Here is a 25406-nt window from a genome sequence, read left to right as displayed (position 1 = left end):
CCTCTGAAACTAAAACGACGTTGTGTAATGGTATTCAAACTTGACAGGGGAGAAAAAGCATGGACGGGCGGTGTGCGACGGTGTTTGCAGCCGCTGCGGCGATTGGTGCAAGTTTTTACGTATTTTTGGCACCTGATGGAAAGGAAAAGAAAAAATCCAGGCGGGGTAAATACTGTTACCTACTTATATGATTTTAAAAAACACTCCACAAAGTATCCATATATCATACACCAGCTGAGTTTAGATCAATCATTTGACCTTTGCAACTGTGTAACAAATTTTTGCGAAAGATGGCATCCCCAGTTTTTGAAAAAAACGTGTGTACCTAGTGTAGAGAAGCGTTTGGTGTCAAACTGCATCAAGTCGTCTGTATTTATCTGTAGGAGACGTTAATTTCCCACGCACGAGATTACTGCGTGATGGATGTCCTCCCCTGGGGTGGGATGGGTGGGTGTTATGAGGGCCACAAGTTCATTAGCTTCTAGCTATTAAGTGCTACCCTCTATAAATAATAAATAAAGCTTTCTCTGTCATTCTTGATCTTTGAACCACTTCACTGAAAAATTCAGCTTAAGAATGAGCTTTAGTTAAGCAACTTTGATCAAAGGCTGGCATCATTGTTAACATGTCATCTGTCAAAAATAAATATATGGATATACGAAACATACTTTGAACTGATTTTACCCTAAAAGTAATTAACTACAAGCATCACAAATTCTCATACAATTCTGTCTATAACTGTGTTGAATTGATACTTTGCTGTTACATCCACAGATCGCCCTCCCGGTCTTGTGAATCTTGGCAATACTTGTTTTATGAACTCTATATTACAGGTTTGTATCTGTAAATCTGAATTTCAATCCTAGACAGATCTTAAGGGAACTGGCATCTTGTTAAAAGGGGTGGGGTGGGGGGTATCTTGTTAACCCTTATGCCCCTGAGTGTGACTGGTATCCTGTTTCTCCTCACAATAACATTGAATCACAGCTTAAGGTCACAAGAATGAAGGAAATGATCATCAACCAAAGGAGCTCTTGATTGTTAAACAAATTCTCCTTGTCAGCAACTTAGAAAATGTATGAAGAACAGTATGGAGAATATGTGTACTGATGTTAGGGTGTAAGACGTTAAAAGGAGCTATGGACTGGCATCTTGTTATGTCAGAGAGCTGATTTACAGGTTCCATTTGAACATTACTCTGTCAGTAGTATTATGTTCAACCTATGATTCTTTCTATCTCCAGGGAATTGCATTCTTGCCATCATTTGTGGCATGGTTAAAAGATTTTTCTGTCGATGATGATGGCAAAGCTTTCTCCAGTTTAGGAAAAGAGTTGAAAACACTAGTTACTGGTTTGTACAACTCTTTATCATCAGTTGCTGCATAACTTTTTTAATATCTTTATTTTCAATGCCTCATGATATGTATATTTTATTTGTAGCTCTCAATGCTGGCTGTTTGGATGGGGATGATGTCATTAATCCTGATTTCCTGTTAAATACCCTTGTGTCACATGGCTGGGTCATACCTGCTGACCAGCAGGTAACTAAATAGACCACAGTGCCTAATCCGCAGAGAGGGTTCCCCCCCTCATTACTAGACCTGTGGGGCTCTACTACTTGTTTGACAACAAAATTTTTGTTAGGACATGATCGCATATTACTGCTCACTTGAATCCCCCCTTTAAATTTTCTAAACCAAGACACCACATACGGGTATATTTCTTTTTTTTTTTCTTTTCATTCATTAGGATGCCCATGAGTTCTTTCATATACTTTCTTCAACTCTTAATGATGAAATGGTGAGAATAAAGTCCTCTTGTATCACAAATTGTAATTATGATGTTTTGTTAAGTAGTCATTGCTTTGAGCATGTAAAGATGAAATAAACAATTTTTTTTAAAACTCGAGTTTCCAGATGGGATTTGAACCCACGACCCTCCGTGATCTAGTCGGATGCTCTAACCACTGAGCTACAGGAGACTCTATGGTGAGCAAGGGTCAATTAGTGGGTATTGACTGGAACCGCATCACGCGGCTACACAGCCAAACATCAGCTAGCGCATAGAAGCTCACTAACAGCATCACGCTGTCACATTAAAGCATCACATGCATTAAAGCATCACATGCAGCCAACCAGCCTCCAAAGTGAGCATGTAAAGATGAAATAAACAATACCCACTAATTGACCCTTGCTCACCATAGAGTCTCCTGTAGCTCAGTGGTTAGAGCATCCGACTAGATCACGGAGGGTCGTGGGTTCAAATCCCATCTGGAAACTCGAGTTTTAAAAAAAATTGTTTATTTCATCTTTACATGCTCACTTTGGAGGCTGGTTGGCTGCATGTGATGCTTTAATGCATGTGATGCTTTAATGTGACAGCGTGATGCTGTTAGTGAGCTTCTATGCGCTAGCTGATGTTTGGCTGTGTAGCCGCGTGATGCGGTTCCAGTCAATACCCACTAATTGACCCTTGCTCACCATAGAGTCTCCTGTAGCTCAGTGGTTAGAGCATCCGACTAGATCACGGAGGGTCGTGGGTTCAAATCCCATCTGGAAACTCGAGTTTTAAAAAAAAAAAATTGTTTATTTCATCTTTACATGCTCACTTTGGAGGCTGGTTGGCTGCATGTGATGCTTTAATGCATGTGATGCTTTAATGTGACAGCGTGATGCTGTTAGTGAGCTTCTATGCGCTAGCTGATGTTTGGCTGTGTAGCCGCGTGATGCGGTTCCAGTCAATACCCACTAATTGACCCTTGCTCACCATAGAGTCTCCTGTAGCTCAGTGGTTAGAGCATCCGACTAGATCACGGAGGGTCGTGGGTTCAAATCCCATCCGGAAACTCGAGTTTTAAAAAAAAGTCACTGCTTTGTCATGGTAATTTTAAAACTGGTAATTATCCATGGTACTTTCTTTAAAATGATATAGCCTATTTTCAGTGCTGAGTACTTATTTCACAGGGTGATCTTCCCAGCATGATGGATCTCAGTGATATCGCAATTGTAGAGGTAAATGATAAATGCATTTTGATTTATTGAAAATTTTAAAAGGGGACCTTTTAACAAAACATGTCCTGGCAAGATTGTCTTGACTTGGAGTGGAGTATTCTTCATTTTAGACCACTGCATCTGTTGCAATTGTTCTCTGTAGTAAGTGCTTAACATCCTTCCTGTGCAGAAAACTGATGATTCAATAAATGACGGCAAATCCATGGTACACAGAAACAAAGGTATTTTATGTTCTGTTTTTGTTTTACTCAATCAAAGAATTCTTTGCAATTCTGAGTTTTGAAGTAATGCTGTCTAAATGTTTTTCATGTTGGTAAGCCCAAGAATGATTCATCAGCATCAACTTGCTTATCTTTATTATCGTATTATTATTCTGCAAAAGAAGATAATCAGAATCATATCTAAAGTTTCTTTTGATTCACATACCGATGTTCTTTTTAAAGAACATGGGATCTTAAAATTCTCGGACATCTATTTCTACTAAATAGGTAAATTTATGTATCTGTTTAAAAGAGGCTTACGTCCCAATTATTTTCATGATATGTTCACTCTTGCTAGCCAGATACATTCTTATAATACAAGAAATTCCAGCTTTTTCTACATACCTCATTGTCGAACTAATTTTAAAAAATTTTCAATTCGGTTTAAGGTCCTAAGTTTTTCAACACACTAAGTCGGGAAACTCAATACTCTGAAAGCATCAGCTTGTTTACATATACTGAGCAAAAGGCTTAAAAAATATTCTTCTTTCTTAGTTAAATATATTCTTTGTTAAGCTACACTCCTTTTCTTTTTTTATTTTATTTTATTTTTTTTTTAACTTATCTAAATTTTCATTCAGCACCTTTGATTTTTATGGTTTATCCTATAATTTAAGGAAGCCTATACCTTATAAGCCCCCTGCTTCTAATAGGCTTCCTTGCTGTTACCTCTTCAGTTCCTTTGATTTTGAAGTTAATTTAGTTAGAATAGTTCTTTTTATCTTTGATGTATTTTAAATTTTGTATTTAGTTAATTTTTTTTTCTGGTAATGGCAAATAAAATGAAATGAATGAATGAATTTTTCTCTCTGAATTTAGATGTATGTAATGGAAATCTCTCCTGAACTCTAATATATTTTCTTTTAGTCCCTCTCCCTAAAGAATGTAAAAAACTTCATTTGCCATTTCATGGCTTGTTAGCAAGTCAGTTGGTTTGTAAGCAGTGTGGAACCAAGGTGAATTGTACTCATTTATAATTTTTCCCACCAAACTGGGAAGGCAATTGTTTGATGACTATTACACTATTGGTATTTTCACTTGGGTAGCAGTTTATATATATATATATATATATATAGATGTATTGGGTAGCAGTTTATATATATATATATATATATAGGAAGTCTGTAAGTCGATTTTCGCGTGGAACAGTGCTCAATACGTTGAAGCAGAGCAGAATAAATATTACGAGAGGAAAAAAGGACGTAACTACATTTCCCGACAAGCCTGTTTCGTGAATCGCTTCACTCATCAGCATCAACTTGCTTATCTTTATTATCGTATTATTATTCTGCAAAAGAAGATAATCAGAATCATATCTAAAGTTTCTTTTGATTCACATACCGATGTTCTTTTTAAAGAACATGGGATCTTAAAAACATATCATTAAACCCCTGAAGAGTGAAGCGATTCACGAAACAGGCTTGTCGGGAAATGTAGTTACGTCCTTTTTTCCTCTCGTAATATTTATATATATATATATATATATATATATAGATGTATATATATTTTCCCTTTTCCAATATGATTGTCATTGTCATCTTATGTAATGGCAATCTTATTTAACCCTTTCATTTCCAGAAGTAACAAAGACGGAATTTTTCGTTACATTGTCAATACAATATCAATCAAAACAATAATTTGATGAGCATAAAGAGAAATGTCAATTAGGGGCCAGTTAGTAGTTGATCTAGTACCAAATTCTACAAACTAGCATCATAATATGTGATGTTAACCATGCTCTGACTCTGAGTCACCTTTAAAACTTCACTAGATGAACCCTACTTAATATGTAGTAGTGGAAATAAGACCTAATGAGCCAACTGGGAGCTGGTCATTATGTTGGTTAGTATTAAACCTGTGAAGTGAGGAATGAATGAATTTGAATTTATGATTCATCACTTCGTGTGTTTATATGAACCAGCATAATAACCAACTCCAAGTTGGTCATGAGCTCAGTTGGTAGAGCGCAACACCAGTATCACAAAGGTTATGCGTTCAGATCCCATATGGGCCTGAATATTTTTTAGGGCTTATATCTACTACTACATAAGTAGGGTTTATTACTATGAAGATCACTACACATATATGATTTTCATATATTCACTTCACTAGATGTTCAACAATCAGTTGAATACTCCCAAGTTATTTGTATTTCAATATTTGTTCTGTTTTTGTTTTGTTTTGTTTTTTTTGACAGTGTCCCGTCAAGTTTGACAGTTATGACAGCCTATCGCTCAGTCTACCAACAACTTTCCAGGTATCAACTCCCAAGATCTGATTGTTAATTCCCTTCTCTTGCTGCTATGCATTTATGAGGATTTGGTATAATCTTTTACCTGCATGACATTATAAATTTTGATCTGTAATTCTGTTACAGAAGGGCTTGAGGTTAGAGGATCTTTTGGGCAGATTTGTGTGTTCAGAGACCGTGGATGCTGTGGAATGTCATGGATGTCGACAAAGGCAAAACACAGATGACTTAACCAGCTCTATTCGGACAACTTTTATTAAGCGGCTTACTCTTGGAAAAGTAACTTTACATATTGGCCGTTGATATTGAACCCTTTAACCCTTAATAGAGTGACTATAATGTAGTTTCTCCTTACACTATCACCACTGAATGAAACATTAAGGTTGTGAGAAGATGATAAATGATCACCAGCTTAAGAAATTGTCATTATCATAGAAAAAGGTATAGAGAATCGAACACTGCGAAGAATATGTACACTGATGTTACTGTGCAGAGGGTTAAGTTCTAACTTTGGAATATCAATTTTTTCTTGCTGGGAAAAAGGAGAGTAGCCAAAGCAGCTTTTTTATGCTTTTTTGTAACACTTTTTTTCTTGTGAATTTTCAGTTGCCGCAATGTCTTTGCATCCACATACAAAGGACGTATTGGCATTCTAATGGGATTCCATTAAAAAATAACTCATTCATTAAGTTTCCAGAGTTCCTTGACATGAAGCCCTTTTTATATGAGCCCTTGGACTCAAACCATTTCCCAAAAAATGACCAAGGGAAGGAACATCCCAGGAAGAAGTTGAGTTCACTGACAAATGAAGGCCTTCAACTGTTGACAGCTGATGGAGGAGATTTTAACGATTATTTGGATGAACTGGTCACATCCTTTGCAAAATCAGGCAAAAAGAGGTAAATCAAAAATCAATTTTTAAAAAATTCCAGTTGCTTTTTTTTCAACTGATTCTTTCTTTTGTTAACCCTTCAACCCCAAAGGTGTAAAGAGTCAAAGAAAGTTTTTGTTTTCATCTCAATTTATTACTCTCAGCCTATAATGCTGTCCCACTTTATCTCCTTCATAATGCACTTTTGACAACTCAGTTGAGTTTTTCTGTGAAACACAGAGTTTTAACCCTTTACACCCAAGCATCAGTGTCCATTTTCTCCATACTTCTCTCCAAGATGCTTCAACAAGGAGAATTTGTTCAACACTCAAGAGTTTTATGAGTTGGTGATCGTTTAATTTATTCTCATGACCTTAATGATTCAGGGGTAATATAATAATGTAAGGAGAAATTACATTCTGGTCACTCCTAGGAGATAAGGGGTCAAAGAGGGTGAAATGAGATGTAAGTGATGCTTATAAGAACATGTTATGAAAGTAATAATGTTCAAGAGAACTTCAGAAACCCTGTTCTTATTAATAAGGTCAAGAACTGTAATGGATTGCTAATAAGAACTTCTTTTTCTTCTAGTACAGGCCAGGCAATTTTCAAGCTGATGGCAGTCATTGTTCATGTGGGAACTGTTGATGATGGTCATTACGTTACTTATCGCAGATTTGAAATGCCACAGCAGGGCAATGAGCAGGGCTCAAAATGGCTCTACACATCTGATGAACTAGTTGAGGTGACATCACGAGATCAAGCTTTATCAAGTTGTGCTTACATGCTTTTCTACGAGCGGACTACTAGATAGCATGATATTTGTCATCTCGATCAAAAGGTGAAATGCTTGGTCAGCTAGATGTTGTGCTTCAGAGGAAATGACCTGAATGCCACCAAGGATAGTTTAAAAACTTTAATGGGTACACAAGACAATCTGTTAAATTATCTAATTACTATTGACAGGTATTTTTAAAGTTTCCCATAACAAACTGTATCCAATATGTTTTAAACTACAAACAGTGTATCATACAGGTCTAATTCTTTAAAAGGTTTGCGGCTAACGATGAAAAATTTCCCCATTGCACACAATGGAATTTCAAAGAATGACACTGATATTTGGCACTCTGTCTTGTTTCTACAAAGGTAAATCACACAGTCTATATGTAATTAACTTGTGATATGTTTCCAAACAAAAGGAAAAAAAGGTAGAATAATAACATAGCCCGATTGTCATTTGAGAAGCTCTAGAGCAAACATGGACTAAAGAAGCTTTTTGTTATTTCCACAATGAAGCCATAAACATAGTTGATTTCCTCTTTAATTCAGTAAAAGTAAACAGATATTTTAGGAAATTTTTATCTAAAACAGGTAGCAAATGGATGAATTAATGCAAATGAAATTGGCATGATCTCCAAACATCACATTTCTGAAAGGAAAATATTTTTGTTTTGTTTTACTGGAAACTTGTTATTTTGATTTCTAAATAAATGTCACATGTTTTTGGCAACAGCAAAAGGGAATGTCCTTTCCAGACACTCTTAGATTTGAACTGTTCCACTATGCTTTGGGTGGTATACCCTCATCTCCAGGCTGTACTCCTCCTGGTGCAGTAGCAGAGTACTGGGGTGGAGGATAGTGGCCCATTGGGGCTGCAGCATGCTGTGCTGGATATTGTCCAGGTTGAGCCATTGGGTACTGGGCTGGGTACTGGGGGACAGTGTATACCACAGAAGACTGGGTACCAGATGGCTGCTGGACCACAACTACTGCTCCTGGCTGCTAAAATGAGATAGGTAAGATAGAAAACAGAACATTTTCTGTAATTAGGAAACTGGACATTTAGAACAACTGAAATGTTGTAGTTTCAACAGAGACACTCATTAGATAAGAACTCAATTTGACCATTACTCACAAAAACATTTTAAAAGCATGAACCAAAGTGGCAAAAAGTATATTGTGCTTGTAACACCCACACTCTTCTGAATTGCTATGGCTTCTGCCCACGTTTTGTTAGGAGTCTGGTATTTGCTATTGCAGACCTCTAGTAGTAGTCTATTTAAAGAGGTTAGCACATAATAGTTAAAAACTAATAAACTTGTGGCCCTCTATTATAATTGAGTGAAAGTTACAATATTAAACTATAAACAAGGTGATAGTTCTATAATAAAAAATTGAACAAATAAATAACTACATAATAAAATTCAATAAAAATTATGGATAAAAGTAAGGCAAGTGAACTTGTTCTTGTAAAAATTGCTTTCTCAAGGCGCACTCAAAACATTTTACATTCGGCTGCTGAAACTGTAAATTGGCCACCGTAAAGAGTTAAAAAGCTGACGTTTCGAGCGTTAGCCCTTCGTCAGGGCGAGTGGAGGAATTGTGGGTTGTGTGTGGTTTATATGCAGAAAGTGGAGCTACGCTATTGGTAGGAACATGGTGACGAGAAAAACACGAATAAATTAGTGGAATGAAAAGCGTTCGTTGATACCTATGGGGTTAATAGTGCCGATTTGAAAGATAAACTTTTGTCCAAGAGTTTTGCGGCTTTCCGAGCTACCAAATGTAAGGAAAGACGGCAGATAGCCATATGCTGCTTAGGATGGTTAGGTAGATTTAGGTGTCTAGCAACTGGTTTTGATGCGTCCTTGTCTGCCCGTCTCACAGGCTAAGTCAGTGGGGTATGAAATTTTCTGAGCAAGAGAAACTGATTGTTCAAAATTTATTACCTGAGTTCTTGCACAACACGTTCCCATGCATCCCAGAATAGAGCCAGCGAGAGAGATGATGGTACCAAGGGCAGAAAAAATGGTTATGGACAGGAACAAGCTGTCGATGGAGGTGATCAGGTCACATGCTTCCACTGGCAAAAGACAGCAGCGATAATAATTAGGATCTAGTAAATCTCTTTCCTATAGCTGCAGTCGGTCAGTTCGGCTACGCTTGATTTAAAGGTAGTGCATACCAAATAATTGCCCCAGCCAAAAACATCACACACTGGCCCACACAATTTTAGCAAGCGAGGGCAAAATTGCATTTTACTTTTTAGCGTCTTGAATAGAGAGTACAGTACTTCCTGATCGGGAGCTTCGAAAAGATTCTTAATTTGACTGTATGTATCGCAATTTAAACGGTTAAGCGTGCAGTGCTACTAAACATTTGTCCCTTAACTCTAATCTTAACTCGGAATGCTAGTAAAGGTGCCCTAAGAATGATGTCTACAAATATCCAAGAAAGGAGGAGGTTTTTTCTTTTGTTGTAGACGTTAAAAAAGGGTCAGGGTTCGAAGGTCTAGGCGACAAACTTGTACCCAAGTTTCCTCTAAGTCTCCCCTCCCCCTCCACCCCCTGGCAACTCACCCTCCGCCGTTAGGCCGTTGTGGGTAGACATTAATTTAGAGGAAATATAATCATACGTAAATGGAGGTGGTCGCTTATGGGAATTTGTGTAAGACTCCATGATGGAGTCTTTTCTAACCTATAGAATATGCGTCAATTTTTGTGTTTTTTCAGGCGGAGGGAGAACATCGCGTAGGAGCGCGAAGGAAGCGCGAGGGGCAAGATTTGCGAGCGAAAGAGTTCCGGTCGCCTGTGTCTCGCCTCGCGCTCGACTCGCAAAAAATGTCACCTGTCACGTCAAGGACTCTCATGTGGAGGCCACAGATAAAGTTGAGCTGTTCTCATACGAGAGCCCCGGCCTTGAGCGTCCTTAACTATTGTTCAGTACTGAACTGTGCATGTATTGACTATACTTACGATCAATGGGAATCTTTTCGCCATTGACGTTCCGACAGTGGCATTTTCCACCATAGGTTTGACAGTCTGTAGCGACCCTGAACAGACGCCATAAGATATACGCCAAGGCGGCAATGATGGTCTGGATTCCCACAATAATCACCAGAATTATGCATGTAACAAGGAAAGCTATCATCTACAAAGAAGACATCAGACAGTCCTTAAAAAAACAACAACAATAACAACAACAAAACAAACAAAATTATTGAAACAGTATAGATGAGCACGTGATCTTTCTCCTCTATTTTTTGCCTTTGCTGTCTAACATTTTCAAGATCAAATGGTGAAGAAGAGGGGCGCGTTGGTTCGTGCTGATACAAAATTTATTTATTTAGATATTTAGCTTCGCCTTATTATCTTAGGCAGAGAGACCACTACAGCCTAGCCAATTACAGTGGATCCCTCGTAAACAATGACGAGGCCAGACCACACAACACCGGGAGCTACATTCCCTCCTCTGCGCGATATCGTGTGGGTTCTTTAACGTCCCCTGCCAACCAGTACAGAGGAAATGTAGGAGATGGGGCCTTCGGTTTTTCGTCCTTATCCGAGAAGACTAGAATGTCAAACCATTTGCATATGTCATAGCAAAGGCGGCACATTGTCTTCAGTTATTTTAAGACCCTGAATGTTGGTCCGGTTTGGTGCTTGAACCCTCCCCCTCCTGCACGGTAGTCCGACGCTCTACAACATGAGCTAACCAGGCGGCTTAGAGATAATTCTGCTATGTGTCACGTTCTACCTTAGAACAGTTTGGATATGCTGACTGCTGAGTTGAACATGACTCTAACAGTTTGTAGAATAAAAGACAAAATCGGCATGTTTTTATATTCTCTGTTGTGGTTCAATTCACTCTTCAATACCAAGACTTTTAGAGAGTCTCGAACAGTGATGTGCCATTTGATGGCGGTCTACCGCTCTAAATGAGAAAACCTTTTACTGGAAACTATAGAAACACAGCCGGGATGCAAAGAGAACCAGGAGGAGAACAGAGGCCTAGGTACCTCGGGTTACAGATACTTCGCATTTTTTCTATCCTTTCACTGAGAAATAATATAATTCATATTGAATGAAACCGGAAAAATAAGGAATTTTCCATCTGGTACACATTCTGTTCCCTCCAAGTTTGGTAGTCACACGGATTAAAGAAACAAAAAAAAGAACATTTATCATAGTCGATAAAGTGTAAAGTTTCTTGTTATATATTCTATATATGAAAAAAAAAGTTATTTGCACTTACGATACCCTTGTTTCTATATCGCCATATCAACAATCCCATTGCAGCGGCTAAGAGTAACTGTAAAAAAGACAAATGAACAATGAGCGTCTTTCTGAACATCACAAGTTAAGCTTCTCTTCGTTGGTTCTCCTTAATTGTCGTAATCCCAATCGTGATACAAGCGTATAGTAACCATTGTAGTCACCTCACCGGTCTTCCCAGGAAAGTAAAATTTCCCTCCCTGCCCTTAAGGTAATTTCGTGCCCAGATCCTGCCGTGTAAATGTGATTGAAATGCAGGCTGTGAAAAACCTGGGTACGAGACCACCCTTGAGGACCTCGTTCTACTGGGGTTGTAGGCACTGGAAGGTTCTTTCTGTAAAGGTTGTAATCCGTGATTTCGTTCCATTAGCCCTTTAAACCCTAATGGTGTTAAGTAATTAATTTCTCCTTACAACTCCATCCTTGAATCGAGCAATAAAGTCATGAGAAGAAAGGAAATGGTAGACAATTTTAAAGAGAAGCTCTTCCTAGTGATTTGGTGAACGAGTTTTTCTCGTCCTTTGGTTGGCACCAGAGGAAATGTATAGAGAACAGTAGTGAGAATATATACATACTATTGTTTTTTTTTTTTTTTTTTTTTTTTAATTGTTGGATCGTGTTTACCGTAGATAGTGTCGGTCGGCACCATCGGTCGAATATCGGCCGAGTGCAGGCGGAGTATCATCCTCCGAGACCTAGGGGCTGTGAGTCGATTTCAAGTTACGGCGGAAGAGCCCCTGGGGACATTGTCTTACAAGACTAGTTCCAAGCGATCGCAGTCGTTCTGGCATCTGAGTGGTGCCAGAAAATTTTTTGTTTTTCTGCCCAATCAGAGTGAAGTGTGCTTTCGTGTGTTTTAACACGGTGATAGTCAAGAAGCTCAGTTGCTCGCCATGTTTGCTTGGGCCGCGGCCGCGCCGTGCGACGGAGCTCTGCTCGAGGTGAAAAGTTTCAGTCTCAACGAGCACACAATGTAAGGTTCGATTGTTCCTCGAGGATCTCCGGGTAACTTCGGAGACCCTCGGACAGTTTTTGGTTAGTCATCGGAGTATATTCGGAGTTCGTACACTCTTCGGAAAATCATCGGAGTCGTTTTGAATTAAAAAAACAGACGTTGAAATATTCCGGCGGAATTCCGGATTCCGGCTCTTCCAGACTACCCTTTCTGTGCGCGCCAAAATCTAACTTTCGCTTCGTAGCAAAGTCTTTCACAGTATGGTCCAAGGTTGCAGAGAACGTTAGGTTCGTAAACGACCTCTAGCAATCGCTTAGAGAAAGCTTAGCTGTGTTTTCGGTTAGCGAATTAAAATCTGAACAAAAACGTATTATCGAGAACATCGTGGGAAGGAGAGATGTCATCGGGTAGTTGCCGATGCATGGGGTTTAGAAAGAGTTTAATCTTTCAACTGCGGCCTAGAGTGTTCAAATTCTTGAGCTCAAAAGGCCACGGATTCTCTTCTAGTCCCTTGGTCATTGTCATTTCACCTCTTTTGTCGATTGTTGAAGACCAAGTTAAATACCTTAGATCATTGGGAATCGATGCTGTTTTCATTGGGGAAAACAAAACCAAAAGACCAAGAAATATTGGATGGAAAGGGTGGGTTTGCTCCACACGGTAATTGTCAGCTTAGTACAGGGTCATCTACCTACATCTAATAAACAAAAGTTTCCACGCTTAGCTTTTCTTTTTTCTTTTTTTTTTAACATAGGTTGTATTGCATTTGTGCATACCTTGACAAATGTTCCTCTTGTACAAACTGGGAAACAGCAACAGTTCGATTTTCTTGTTTGGGTACTCTGCCCACTGCAAGTTTTTATCGATGCCTCTTTGTTACAATTACGTTTCCAGGATGTTTCAATTCTAAAGCGACAAGTGTCCGAAACTGCACGCGGAAGACCATCGTCTGGTAAAACCTTTTGATTGAAAACTTCTTCAAATATTTTCATGAACACGCCATTAAGATTTCTTTTTCTCTTAATGGTGATAAAAACAGAACAGCATACTCGACAACGATCTGAAACATTTTTACCCGGATTATTCATTGTCGTAAAAAAACACGCTGAACCTTGCCTAAACAACTAGCCGAAGGAGATTAGATTTTAGCGCGCACAGAAAGATGTAAGCGCCAGTTGCTTGACATACCTGCGTGGCCCTTGCGACGAAACAACTTCACGGGATTGGAAAAGTTTCAGTACCAGTTAACTGTACAAAAAATCTAGAAAGATTTCAGCTTACATCTCGTCTATCGTTTAAAGCTGCATATTAACGCCTGCAACCATTATGTTTTAAACGAACCTCGCAAACTTTTAAACACGTTCTCTTGTGATACCTGCGAAAGTATTCCGTATAATTTCCGGTAAGATTTTTGCGCTCAATCTGTTCGATTTCTCTTACATTGTGAGCTGAGACTGAAATCTTTCACCTCGGGCAAAGCTCCGTCGCACGGCCCAATCAAACATGGCGCGCAACTGAGCTTCTTGCATATGTCCGTGCTAAAACACACGAAAGGACTCTAATATGGGGCGCCAACCCAGTCAATATTCCCTCTGTATTACTGTGGCCCAGTTTACTCTAACACGGTCAACTCGACTTTTTATATGGCCAACTCGACTTTTTATATGGTCAACTTGACTTTTTACATGCTCAACTTTTGACTTTTTGTATGGCCAACTCGACTTTTTATATGATCAACTTGACTTTTTACATGCTCAACTTTTGACTATTTGTCTGGCCAACTCGACTTTTTCTACGGTAAACTTGACTATTTACATGCTCAACTTTTGACTTTTTCTATGTTCAACTCGACTTTTTATATGGTCAACTTGACTTTGTAATTTCCACAATGCATTGCGTTAGGACTCTAACAAAATGACCGACAATAACGAAGACTTGCAGCATATCTCCTCGGCGTGTGCCATAGCTAAGCAGGCCCTCGAAGCCATCGGCAATCTACAGAATAATGACATTCGAAATGTGGCAGCGTTCACAGCTACCAACATTGCTTCGACTTCCTCTGTTCCATCATCAAGCCCTTCGATTGCAGCAGAGCTCGCTCGTCGATTTCCAACTTACAGCGCGCGTGGGGTCACCGCAACTAGAAAACGAACTTCAGCGAGTGCTTTTATGAGTTCCAAGTCACGAGGAAACAAGAGTGGGCGTCCCAGTAAGACAATTTTCCACAAAGACCTGGTAATAATTCCAAACTCTAATGCAAACCAAGTACCAAGTCACGTCAACAGAGTGAAGCTCGAAGAGAGGGGCTTGATTATCCACCAGCTTCCTTTTAATAGAAACTGGTCTTACTTAGACTTGAAAAGAAATATTGAAAGTCAACTTCCAAGAGAGGATATTATGTTTGAATACCTCAAGGTAATTTTTTGGTTTTTCTCCTGCTCGGTGAGATAAAGAACTAATAGTGAAACTGAGTATATTAATTTAGGAAGTACATTAAGTTGTAAGGCAGACTCCAAGAAGAACTCCTACACGGTAGATAATGTCTAGTTCTAAGTGGCTAACTCAGTCGTGCATTCTTTGAAAGGTGTTTCTGAGAACTTGCTTCATTCTTGTGATTGTAACTGTATTTTTTTATAGGCTTGTTATGGAACTCTAGTAACGCCAAAACTAGCAAAGGGAGTTAGAATGGATGGTGAGAGAATAATAAAACTCTTCAGGTCAAGGGAGTGTGTAATCAGATGTCTGGAGCCCTTTGAAGAGATAGATAGGGATGAAGATGATGAAGAGCTTGTGATACCATCATTTACTCAATTCACTGGTGACCTCTCAGAAAACCTCGTTCATGGAAGTTCCTCATCATTGCAACATCAAAACAGTAAAGCTGTATCCACAGACCCGGGGGAACTACTTATGACCGAAGATCCAATGCCTTACTTGCCAGAAATGGAGAACAATGAGTCAGTTAATAGTTATGAAGTGGTAGTTGATGTTAATGAAATATTTCCACCAACTTCACCATCAAATAATGGTGAAGTGCCAACTAAAGTCATCAGAGTTCACAGGTCAAATGTAAGAGCTGATATGCTTGACATCTTTTCAGATCCTTTCATTTTTAAGTCCAGTTTAAATGCCATCATAATAAATCAGCTTGGCCATGAAGAGGCTGGTCACGGAAATGGGGTCCTAAGGGAAGCTTTTGCCCTCTTTTGGAAAGAATTCTACGAGTCCCACATGCTGGGGGAGACTGAAAGAGTCCCTTATATTAGGCATGATTTTGACCACAATAAGTGGGAAGCAGTGGGGACGATACTTGTTAAGGGATATACTGAGAGTCAGTATTTTCCCTATAAATTAAGCAAAGTCTTTCTTGCTGGTTGTATTTTTGGTGAGGGGAGCATTACCCTTGAAATGTTGCAAGATTCCTTCAAATGTTATGTTTCTCCATCTGAAACTAGTCTTATAGAAGGCTGCTTGGCCAATAGTATTGCATGTGACAGTGATGAGATGCTTGACTTTTTGTCAGCATTTGACTGCAAGAGAAGTCACACACAGTAACTTTGTAGAAATCATGAGAGAGGTTGCTCATAAGGAAATAGTGCAAAAACCCAAATATGTAAGTGATTGCTGGCAACCAATTCTTGCCCACCTCAAGATTTTTCAGATGTGAAATCTTTACATCAATTCTATTCTTCAATTATTCCAAGTAATGTGAAAGTTATTGGCCTACTTGAAGCCAGTCCAGCTACAGCAGCTGAGACAGAAACACTGGCCCACCTCAAGAGATTTATTAGAGGGCTTGACCAAGCTAAGCTTACCTCATTTTTGAGGTTTACAACTGCATCTGATGTTCTTGTCACTGACAGATTGACAATATCATTCACCCAGAGCGAAGGTCTACAGAGAAGGCCTATTGCCCACACCTGTAGCTACACCTTAGAGGTGCCCAGCACATATTCTAGCTTTTGTGAGCTCAGAGAATTCATGGCCATTTTAAATGTAGATAGTTGGGAGATGAACATAGTGTGAGCAAATAGCATAAATGTGTACCAAAAAGTAGTCTCCCCATGTATAGCTTACTCAACTTCATTTGTTATCAGACTGTTCAGTTTCAATGTATATTTACATTGAGTTGAGTCTTTACAAGATTGGTTTGCTTACTTACAACTGAACATACTCATTTTATCTTGTTATCAAGGCTTCTTAGCATGAATTTTGTAAAAAAAAAGACATAGATGGAAATTATGTTAGGGTTCTTTTGTTGGGTTTAAAACATGTTATATTGTTAGATTTATTAAACGTACAATGAGTTCCATAAGTATTTAAAGTTCTCTTTCAAAAACATCAAAATACAAGTTTGCAACTACTGTCAGTTCAGTTGATATATATCCTGTGAAAGCAAAGAATACAAAATTCTTAAACAATCTAAGTATGTATTTTCACCACTTCTGTCATTTTCTTGTAAGGGGTTGCAGTGACTTTCTAGGAATGCTATCTGTTGACCAGAAAGTGGGACAGTTGTTTCTGGAACTACTACCTGATAATTCTCTTCTTCCAAAGGGGCAGGGGCAGAGGGATCAAATCCACAATCATGCATACTACAAGCATTAAACATGCTTTCAACTGCAGCATATCCAGAGTGTTCATTTTCAAGCATTCCAGCTGTATATAATTGAATAGGAGAAAGATTTCGTTCTGAAGATAGTGGATGATTTTCCCACTGACCCTTTAATTCTTGTAAACACTTATTGATTCTGGGAATGTATGTATAATGCAATGCAAATAAATGCAACTCATTTAGTGGATCCAGTAGCTCATTATCCTCCAAGCGAGAAAATGTTCTTGCAAAAAAGCAAAGTACTCCTGAGTAAATATCTCTGTGCGACCTCTCTACACAACAGTTGTGTACAGAGCTACCAGTTATAATGCTACCTCTGTCAACACCTCTCTGCTCCGGCATGAACTCTGCCACTTTGAAATTTTCCATACCATAATCACTTCTCACTCTAGAAGGCAATCCATAACTGTTGACACCTCCAATAAATTGTTCCAGGACTGTATCAGCTTTATTGTTATTGCAGCAGTGGGTATAAATCATAATTCTGGAATACCCGTCAACGCACACGTGAGTTATTAACCTCCATCGTATGAGTTTGTGGTTGCTGTCAATGTGCCACAGAGCATTTGGCGTAGGAACGTTGTATTTTCTTCCGTAAATTGCAGATCGCCAGTGTAAAACTGTCCCAACAGGATCGAGAGTTTGAAGACAATTTCTCGCACGCCATCATGGAATATTTAGCCCCCTGCTTCTCAGAGCACCAACCAGTCGGGCCTGTCCAATATTTGGAGTTGGTTCTTGAATTTCTTTCACTATGTTTTCCAAATCAGAATCTGATATCTGAGTCCAACTTGACTCTTCTTGGTCAGTCATGCCATAGATTAATCTCCTCCTCCAGAGGGTACTCTCGTTCACACCAAGTAAATCAGATATCTTTTTCCAAGAAAAATGCGTTTCTCTTAAAAAGCCTATCTGTTCTTCCTCAGTGACATAAGGTGGGCACCCAGGACCGTTCCTTCTTGAATCAGGTGGGCTACTATATGCCCTTTCACTGTGAAAATCTAACATCCCATTTCTGTATTGCTTCAGCTGATCAATCAAGTTCCTAACCTTAATAAGAGACAAGTTTAGGATTGATGCCACATCAATGAAATCTTCGTTATTCCCAATGTCTGATGTGAGTAACTGGATGGTCTCTGCAGCAGTTCTCAATCGATCAGCTACCAGGTCAAGATCCTCAAAAGACAAGTTATTGCATCTTTCTTCTTCTTCAAATGAGGATATTGTAGACAGCAGTAGCTTTAGATTGTCAAAAAATAGAAATAATCCGTACTCGTTGCGTTCTCTAGAGGGGTCTTGGACCATTCTTTCCTCAAAAGCCAAAGAGTGGAGCATTGGCAGCCATCTTTGTTAGTTATTGGGCGCAATGCATTATGGAACGATTCAAAAGATTACCACTTGACCATGTAAAAAGTCGAGTTGACCATAAAAAGAGTAAAAAGTTCACCATATAAAAAGTCGAGTTGACCATAGAAAAAGTCAAAGGTTGAGCATGTAAAAAGTCAAGTTGACGATAGAAAAAGTCAAAAGTTGAGCATGTAAAAAGTCAAGTTGACCATATAAAAAGTCGAGTTGACCATAGAAAAAGTTAAAAGTTGAGCATGTAAAAAGTCAAGTTGACCATACAAAATGTCGAGCTGACCATATAAAAAGTCAAGTCGACCATGTCAAAAGTAGACTGGGTCACAGAAATACAGAGGGAATATTGACTGGGTTGGCACCCCATACTCTAAAGAATACTTCACTCCTAATGGGCAGAAAAACACAAAGATTTTCTGGCACCAATCAGATGCCAGAACGATTGCGACCGTTTGGAACCAGTCTTGTAAAACAATCTCCGCAGGGGCTCTTCTGCCGTAACTTGAAATCGACTCACAGCCTCTGGGTCTCTAGTCTCCCTCGCAGCCGTTTTTAGTCTCGTCACGCAACGCTCCTCCCCACAAACAATTGCTCACATTCGAACAACATTCCTTTCCCTTTGTTGTCTTTGCACCAATGAGATCATTGGCATTGTTTCTTATGTGACCAATCAGAGCACAAGAGATTGTAATCAATATCATTATTCCCACGTTTTCAAATTCTGCATTTCATCGTAGTTTCTTGCTGGAGGAAACGCTGAAGAAGGTTTTGCAAAGTGATCGTTCTTTTATTTGTTCCACTTCAGTTGAGACAAAAGAAAAAATTTATGTTTTTGGAAAGAGTTCTTTTGATTTTCCAGCGAATATTAATTCCTGTCTGGATGTGAATGTGAGCTGCTATTCAGCGACTAGCGAGTTGTCAGTTTGTCAAGCTTGCTACCGACGATTGATCAAGTTTAAAAAGGCCTCTGTTCATCTTGAAGAGCTCAAAGATGAATTGAAGGGAATCTTCAAGGATCGAGAACTTCCCAGAAAGAAGCCCTTATTGAGCGTTGAGAGCGACAGTGGTGAAATCCAAGCTTCGTGCCATGGGAAATCCTTGAAATGTGTACAATTCAATCCGATCAATACGACTTGTACCTCTAATGCTACAGCCAATTTTAATATTTCTACCATGATCAGCCAACAGGGACGTTATATTCCGGCAAGATTTCCTATTGGTTCTATTGGTGTATTGATTTAGATGCCTCATGATTATATCACTGGATAAACAAACACAAGAAAAACATGCTCAGGGGTATCAGAGCTAGATAAACAGAGTAAACAAAACATTTTTTTTGTTGCCTCATGGGAAATTAAATTCTGTAGTCCATAGCTTTTGAGAATTCACACTGTCTATTCAGTATGCCACTGCAGTGTTAAGTAGTCTATGAATAGTCTGGAACAACACAAATGTACGATATATGAGAGCCTAGTGACAAGTATGTGCCAATGATGACAAACTGTTACAGCCAAAAAATGTCAAAACAGGACCCTGAAAAAGTCTGTTAGCCCAGATTTTAACCCAAGAAGTACCCAGGAGCTGCAACTACTGATATAAATGTCTTCATACGAATCTGATCTATTCAAAAGTCTGAAAGATTTGCAATCTCACTGACTAATGACTAATAGCAGTCTAAAATTTTTGCTCAATATGCAAGCAGAATACAATTTGATACTGGCAGCAGCAGCACCAATGAAGAGATGCAATTTTCAAAGAATGAGTTGATCAATATAACCCATGGAATCTTTCATAGCATTCTTAATCAAACTTCACACCATTAGCATAAATTATTTTTCTCTATTACATGTACAGGTATACAGTAATTTCTTCACAACTGAAATGTAACTAATCTCAAACAGATGTTCCATCTTTTGTGACTTCATATGACAAAACTTTCAATTGCTATGATAGAGTATGAGTAGCAAACAATTTATGTCACTAATCAGACAATGAAATTGACCAGTAATCTGATTTAAAAATATGATGAATTTATTAGATCACTCGTTTTCTTACCACAATGTAGTAGGAGGGCCAAAGAAGCTGTACTGTTCTCCCCAACCCCCTCCCCCACAGTGATTTCCACCACTCTGTGAAAGGACTCCAAAATGTTATGCTTATTAGCTTCAGGAGTGCAGGAATACAACATTTCAACAACCACATGTTTTGAATCATTTCCAATAAACAGTAAAGTAAAACATTAATGGTAGCATAAAGTAATTATCTTATAGTCTGGCAATAAATAATAGTTCTTTCTGTTTTTTCCTGACTCTGTTTCAGTTCATCAGTAAGCCAGCCAAAACAGAATTCCAGCTCCATGTCCTTATCCATATACATTTGATTTATTTTGACTTTCCTTAATTTCTACTGCATTTTTCATGTTCAGAAGGTTCAAGTAAGACTCACAGAATGCTTCCATTTAATTATCTTGTGATGTTCCCCTACACATCAAAGGAAAATAGACAGCATTAATCTATAATGAAATTTCTAATAATAATAATATTAATATAATAATGAAAAATTTATTAATTTTAATAATTTAATAATAATAATACTAATGTCATTCAGTGCTAAGGAACATGCAGAGAGCTGTAGTCTCTAGCTCCTTTAACATTGCCAGGACTTTCAAGATCCTATTGGACTGAGTTCTTCAAATGACGTTGGCTTCAAGCATAGGTTTTTAATAGGTTGATGGGACATTTATCTCCATTTTAGGGTCTAGGGATCTACCATCTTAGACCTTTTAGGTTTTATTTGTGTCAGGACAGGTCCTGTCAGACTAAGTTCCCTACACGATGTTAGTTTCAAGCATAGTTTTAATAGGTTGATGGGACATTTACTTCCCTTTAGGGTCTAGGGGTATAAAATTTTAAAAAGTTTACCTTTTATCTATGTAGTAGTGACAATCAAATAGGCTACACCATGGCACCCAATATCAATTTTATTGGTAATCTGAAGCATTCAGAAGTGTATACTGGGATGATAATGTTTTTTATTTAGACACAATATTTTTACAGATGATCATGTGTAATATAACACAGACAGAATAAAATAACGATAACCAAAATAAGACAACAGTGTAATACTAATACTGACTAAACTATTTACATTTTCTATTTACAATATTTACATTTTTATTCTCCTTTCCTTTATACTGCTTAATTTAAAACATACAAGTAACATAACACTTTGCTGCAGACTCATTTTTATTTAAACACTTACCACTGTCTTACAACATGCGCTTCATCGACGGCAATGGCACAGGGTCTTTTGGCATGGAATACACAGAGTTCGTCAGCATAAATCTCCAGCGTTCGTTCTTTAACCACGCTTCAGGGATCCGTAAAGTAAGGAATCTTCGCCGCTTTCGAAACGAGTGCGTTTACCACCCTCAAGTGAACTTATGTTACCTGCTTTTAGCCCTAGCTTCCTCAAATGGGACACTTGGTCGTTCATAAGGCTTTCCCGAATGGTGAGACAACGACGACGATACGACCAGGCTCTTATGAGGTAAGATCAAACACGAGTGGTAGTGCTTCATACAGGAGAGATTTCCCGAAACCAGTAGGAAGATTGACAAATACATCCTTTCTTTCCTCAACTATTTTCCTAATTCCAGTTTTTTGCTGCGCATTTATGCGAGGAATTCGAAATGTATTACTAACAACATCAAACGTTTCTTCATTGGACGCCATTTTGAAAGCTATGAACTCGAAGATGAAACAAACAATATGATTGGTTAGACTACTTTGGCGCGCACAGTTCTCGGCATATGTAACCCAAATAGTGATTGGTTGAAGTAGGGGAAGGAATGTTGTTCGAATGTGAGCAGCCGTTTGTGGGAAGAAGCGTTGCGTGACGAGACTAAAAACGGCTGCGAGGGAGACTACTGGGTCTCCGAGGATGGTGGAGTATAGGTTTAGAATCGGTCGATATTTAATGGATAATTACTGAAGCATACGGCATTATGCCGAAGTGATTATCTATTATAATTATTGATCCCCATGAAATCCTATTGTTCTGTGGCTGTGTTGGATCTTCGATTTTAGTCGCACCTATGTGTGATGCTCATTGCTATTGTTCTTTGTTGCGATGAATATATCTCAGATTTTAATTGTGCCGAGGGTTGTTATTGTAGCTCGTTGTTATAGTTGTTCAAAACAGTTCTGATGATGGAACTAATTCGTGCAAGGCGTGTAACACTGCTAATTTGCATACTTTATAAGCCAGAGAATTCGGTCATTTTACTCAGTGCGAACCTGGGTTTAGAAAGAGGATGGGATTCGTCGGAAGACGAAGGATTATTTATTACACAGAGCTCTACGAAGGCAGATATTTCAGCAGAAATCGAAGATAATGTAGTGTAACGTTTGGACAGTTCTGTCAGTGCTTTAATTCTTTATCGGCTTCTAAAGTTTCCATTTTCTCTTTTTAAATAGAGCTAAGATTTAGAACGCCAATTACAGCTTCAGAATTGTTACGGGTCGCACTTGGGTAAAGTTTTCAACTTTGCCGGTAAAAAGAAACACAGAAAATTTGAAACCGCAACCGGAAAGCAAACTTTTGGTTTAAACTATCAGGGTCGCACTAGGTGAAAAAAATGTTAGAGCAGTCAGCTGAAAAAGGAAAACAAACGTTAAAAAAAATCCGTCCCGTTGAAGCATTGTTAATAAAGATCAAGGTGATGCTTATTCTTCTTATTCAGTTAAATCACAGCACTTTTTTGTCTTTCGTATGATCCATGAAAGATGGGTTAACGCCTGTTCAACTGTTTTGACTGCCGCTGTGATGAGAGCGAGAAATCGACGTCAGCGAAGATTACTTCGAGCGCCATATGCCTGGTCAGTTCCACGACCAGTCGAGTCGTTTGCAGTTTACTGACAAGCGATGACAGTTACCGCTGTGATAGTTATTGATTAGCCCGAGTTTTCCGAAATCTGCCTGCCCCACCCAAGCACTACGGCGTCTTCGATGTTTTGGCCGGTTTTAAAAGCTTTCGCGAACCGAATGTGCCCCGATGACAGCCGCAAATGGGCGTGGGTTTTGAAAGTCTTTGAGGAGTGGAAGAAGCAATATTTTTAATAATTGTAACCTGCACACTGGAATATTTTTGATATTGCAGCATGCTTATTTAGCGCCTTTAATTACCCCTGATATATTTCCCGGCTAACAAAAAGGACCGCCTCCGTTTTCCTCATACAGTTGTTTTGTCATCTTAAAGACTACAATCGTTGATTTAATGCTGAGAGAGAACAGTAATTATATCGACCGATGGTGTCCACCGACACTACCTAAAGTAAACATGATCGAAAAATCAGTAGTTACTGCTGATATTCAATTCTGTTTTTTCTTCATCATGTTTTCTCATTTATCACTGCGTAGGAAACCATTATCATTAAGAGAAGTGACGGATGGTTAAAAAAAAGTTATTAACTGATAAGAAAGGATGCCTGCATTAGAACTGTATTTGTATTGCTCGTTCGTCGTTTTGTTTATTTGAAAATGTCAGTAATGTAATAGGGTTGTATTTTCCAGAAAAACGAGTAAAGAAGAGAACATATAGTAATACGTGCAATGAATACATTACAAACATTTTGATTACGCGCCAAATGTCGAACTGGACGTTGAACATTCTCTGCATGAAGATGCCAAACTTTCGAACCTTCTCAGACGATGCGGGAGCAACTTCAGAATACCGGTCCACATCATTTACATGTGTCGGGAGGCTTTGAAGAATGAGGCATAACACAATAGATGCTATTCTTATTCAATGACATGTAAATGAGTGGCCGGGTATTAGGAGCAACTTCAGAATACCCGTCCTCTCACGAGGTTAAAATTTTTGTTCAAACGACTATTTAACAAAGCTGTTTTCACCCAGGTTTGCTTTATACTCCTAGTCTGAAACTTGAATGGCCGTTCTATATAAATTAACACCTTAGACTACTTTGATACCCTCAAAAAATACATTTGTTTTAAAAAAAATGAAAATCTAAGGACATTTATGGAGGAATCAATTACTTTCGTCGGTGTTTATCTGATGAACAGTGTCATCGCCACTTGAATTGTGTAGAATTACAAAAATGACTGAGTTAATTTTTGCGCTAGGAATATGAAATGGAAGAAGATAATTTTACCATTCCAACCTGAATTTTGCCGCGATGATCTATTTATTTGTTGAAAATAAGCGTCTTGGCCGGATTACGAGGAAGAAAAAGCTAAAAATATATATGATCGTACTACAGGCTCTACCGCGGTCTAGTACATTAAAAATGAATTACTATTCAAAGAATTCCTTTGTACTTAAAGCTTTGTTGAAAAGAATACAAGACGAAGTTTAACGCGTAGGGAGTAATAAAATGTCGAATAGAGTGAGTTTAATTCGTCTGCTAAAAGGAACATTTTTCTCTTTGCTTCTTTAGACGGGTTTGCGCGTACTAGAGGCGACTCCTGGCGCCTGCGGTTCTGTATTTAGTCGCTTTGATTTTGTCTAGTCTTTCTAACACAAACGTTGCCAACAGAACACATTAGGCTGATAAGAAACTGAGAACCTGTTTAAAGTGTTCAAGAAGATAGTGAGTTCAAACTTACGCCAAAGCCCGACCATAGTCCATGGCCTCCATAGCCGCTGTACCCAAGCCAAATAAATCCACAGATACAATTTCCCAAGCCACATACACCGGCAGCGATACTTATAATTCCTGTCCACTTCGCCAATCCTGGTTCCACAGTATTCGACATGGCTCTCTTCGCTCGTCTTCCTTTGCAGCCAAATGCAGGACGTTCGACAGGAATTCCGAGTCACTTTGGAACCAGTCTCACCTGTTATCTTTAGATATGCAAATTACTAGCTGAACAAACACACGAACGCACTGATTTTTCCTCGCTAGTTAGATTGACGCGGGATAAAAATCTTCTGCCCTCGACTTTCGTGACTAATAGCTCTTAAAGTGTGTGACAAAATTGAAATATGGGTTCAAACCCTTGGAC

At 38.7% G+C, this 25406-nt stretch overlaps 2 protein-coding genes and 1 non-coding gene across 8 annotated transcripts; 2 read left to right on the top strand and 1 right to left on the bottom strand.

Moving 5' to 3' along the window:
• Nucleotides 1-27: 27 nt before the first annotated feature.
• On the top strand, nucleotides 28-7912 carry LOC111326180 (ubiquitin carboxyl-terminal hydrolase 30). 3 transcript variants are annotated; one of them, XM_022930119.2, is made up of 12 exons: nucleotides 28-165; nucleotides 775-833; nucleotides 1244-1352; nucleotides 1442-1542; nucleotides 1751-1801; nucleotides 2965-3012; nucleotides 3182-3233; nucleotides 4140-4228; nucleotides 5470-5529; nucleotides 5650-5802; nucleotides 6130-6422; nucleotides 6986-7912. In XM_022930119.2, the coding sequence occupies exons 1-12, from the start codon at nucleotides 60-62 to the stop codon at nucleotides 7206-7208; spliced, it is 1344 nt and encodes a 447-aa protein (XP_022785854.1). In that variant the 5' UTR covers nucleotides 28-59; the 3' UTR covers nucleotides 7209-7912. The 3 variants fall into 3 exon arrangements, with proteins under 3 accessions (XP_022785854.1, XP_022785855.1, XP_088599031.1); XM_022930120.2 differs by having other exon boundaries at nucleotides 29-165; nucleotides 6991-7188; XM_088742905.1 differs by lacking the exon at nucleotides 1751-1801 and having other exon boundaries at nucleotides 29-165.
• LOC111326185 (uncharacterized) lies at nucleotides 7296-25406 on the bottom strand. Of its 4 annotated transcripts, none has more exons than XM_088742910.1 (6): nucleotides 25008-25146; nucleotides 20433-20857; nucleotides 11429-11485; nucleotides 10150-10324; nucleotides 9124-9257; nucleotides 7296-8176 (listed from the first exon to the last, which is right to left on the bottom strand). In XM_088742910.1, the coding sequence occupies exons 2-6, from the start codon at nucleotides 20589-20591 to the stop codon at nucleotides 7955-7957; spliced, it is 747 nt and encodes a 248-aa protein (XP_088599036.1). In that variant the 5' UTR covers nucleotides 20592-20857; nucleotides 25008-25146; the 3' UTR covers nucleotides 7296-7954. The 4 variants fall into 4 exon arrangements, with proteins under 4 accessions (XP_088599036.1, XP_088599037.1, XP_088599035.1 ...); XM_088742911.1 differs by lacking the exon at nucleotides 25008-25146 and adding an exon at nucleotides 21639-22428 and having other exon boundaries at nucleotides 7296-8173; XM_088742909.1 differs by lacking the exon at nucleotides 25008-25146 and adding an exon at nucleotides 21639-22423.
• On the top strand, nucleotides 14318-16429 carry LOC111326179 (uncharacterized). The gene is made up of 2 exons (XR_015994576.1): nucleotides 14318-14818; nucleotides 15041-16429. It is a non-coding gene; the product is annotated as an uncharacterized LOC111326179 (transcript).

The sequence above is a fragment of the Stylophora pistillata genome, chromosome 13 (assembly GCF_964205215.1).
Source record: "Stylophora pistillata chromosome 13, jaStyPist1.2, whole genome shotgun sequence".
NCBI classification, from domain to species: domain Eukaryota; kingdom Metazoa; phylum Cnidaria; class Anthozoa; order Scleractinia; family Pocilloporidae; genus Stylophora; species Stylophora pistillata.
The sequence above is the reverse complement of the archived record's forward strand: the minus strand, read 5'-3'. Positions and strand labels throughout refer to the sequence as shown.

Coding starts and splice junctions, on each gene's coding strand:
- LOC111326185 (XM_088742910.1), bottom strand. CDS start 20,591: ATGATTCAAAACATGTGGTTGTTGAAATGTTGTATTCCTGCACTCCTG. Junction 10,325..11,428: donor GATATAGAAACAAGGGTATC/GTAAGTGCAAAT, acceptor TCTTCTTTGTAG/ATGATAGCTTTCCTTGTTAC. Junction 9,258..10,149: donor CGAAAAGATTCCCATTGATC/GTAAGTATAGTC, acceptor GTCTTTTGCCAG/TGGAAGCATGTGACCTGATC.
- LOC111326180 (XM_022930119.2), top strand. CDS start 60: ATGGACGGGCGGTGTGCGACGGTGTTTGCAGCCGCTGCGGCGATTGGT. Junction 166..774: donor AAAGAAAAAATCCAGGCGGG/GTAAATACTGTT, acceptor TTACATCCACAG/ATCGCCCTCCCGGTCTTGTG. Junction 5,803..6,129: donor AGCGGCTTACTCTTGGAAAA/GTAACTTTACAT, acceptor GTGAATTTTCAG/TTGCCGCAATGTCTTTGCAT.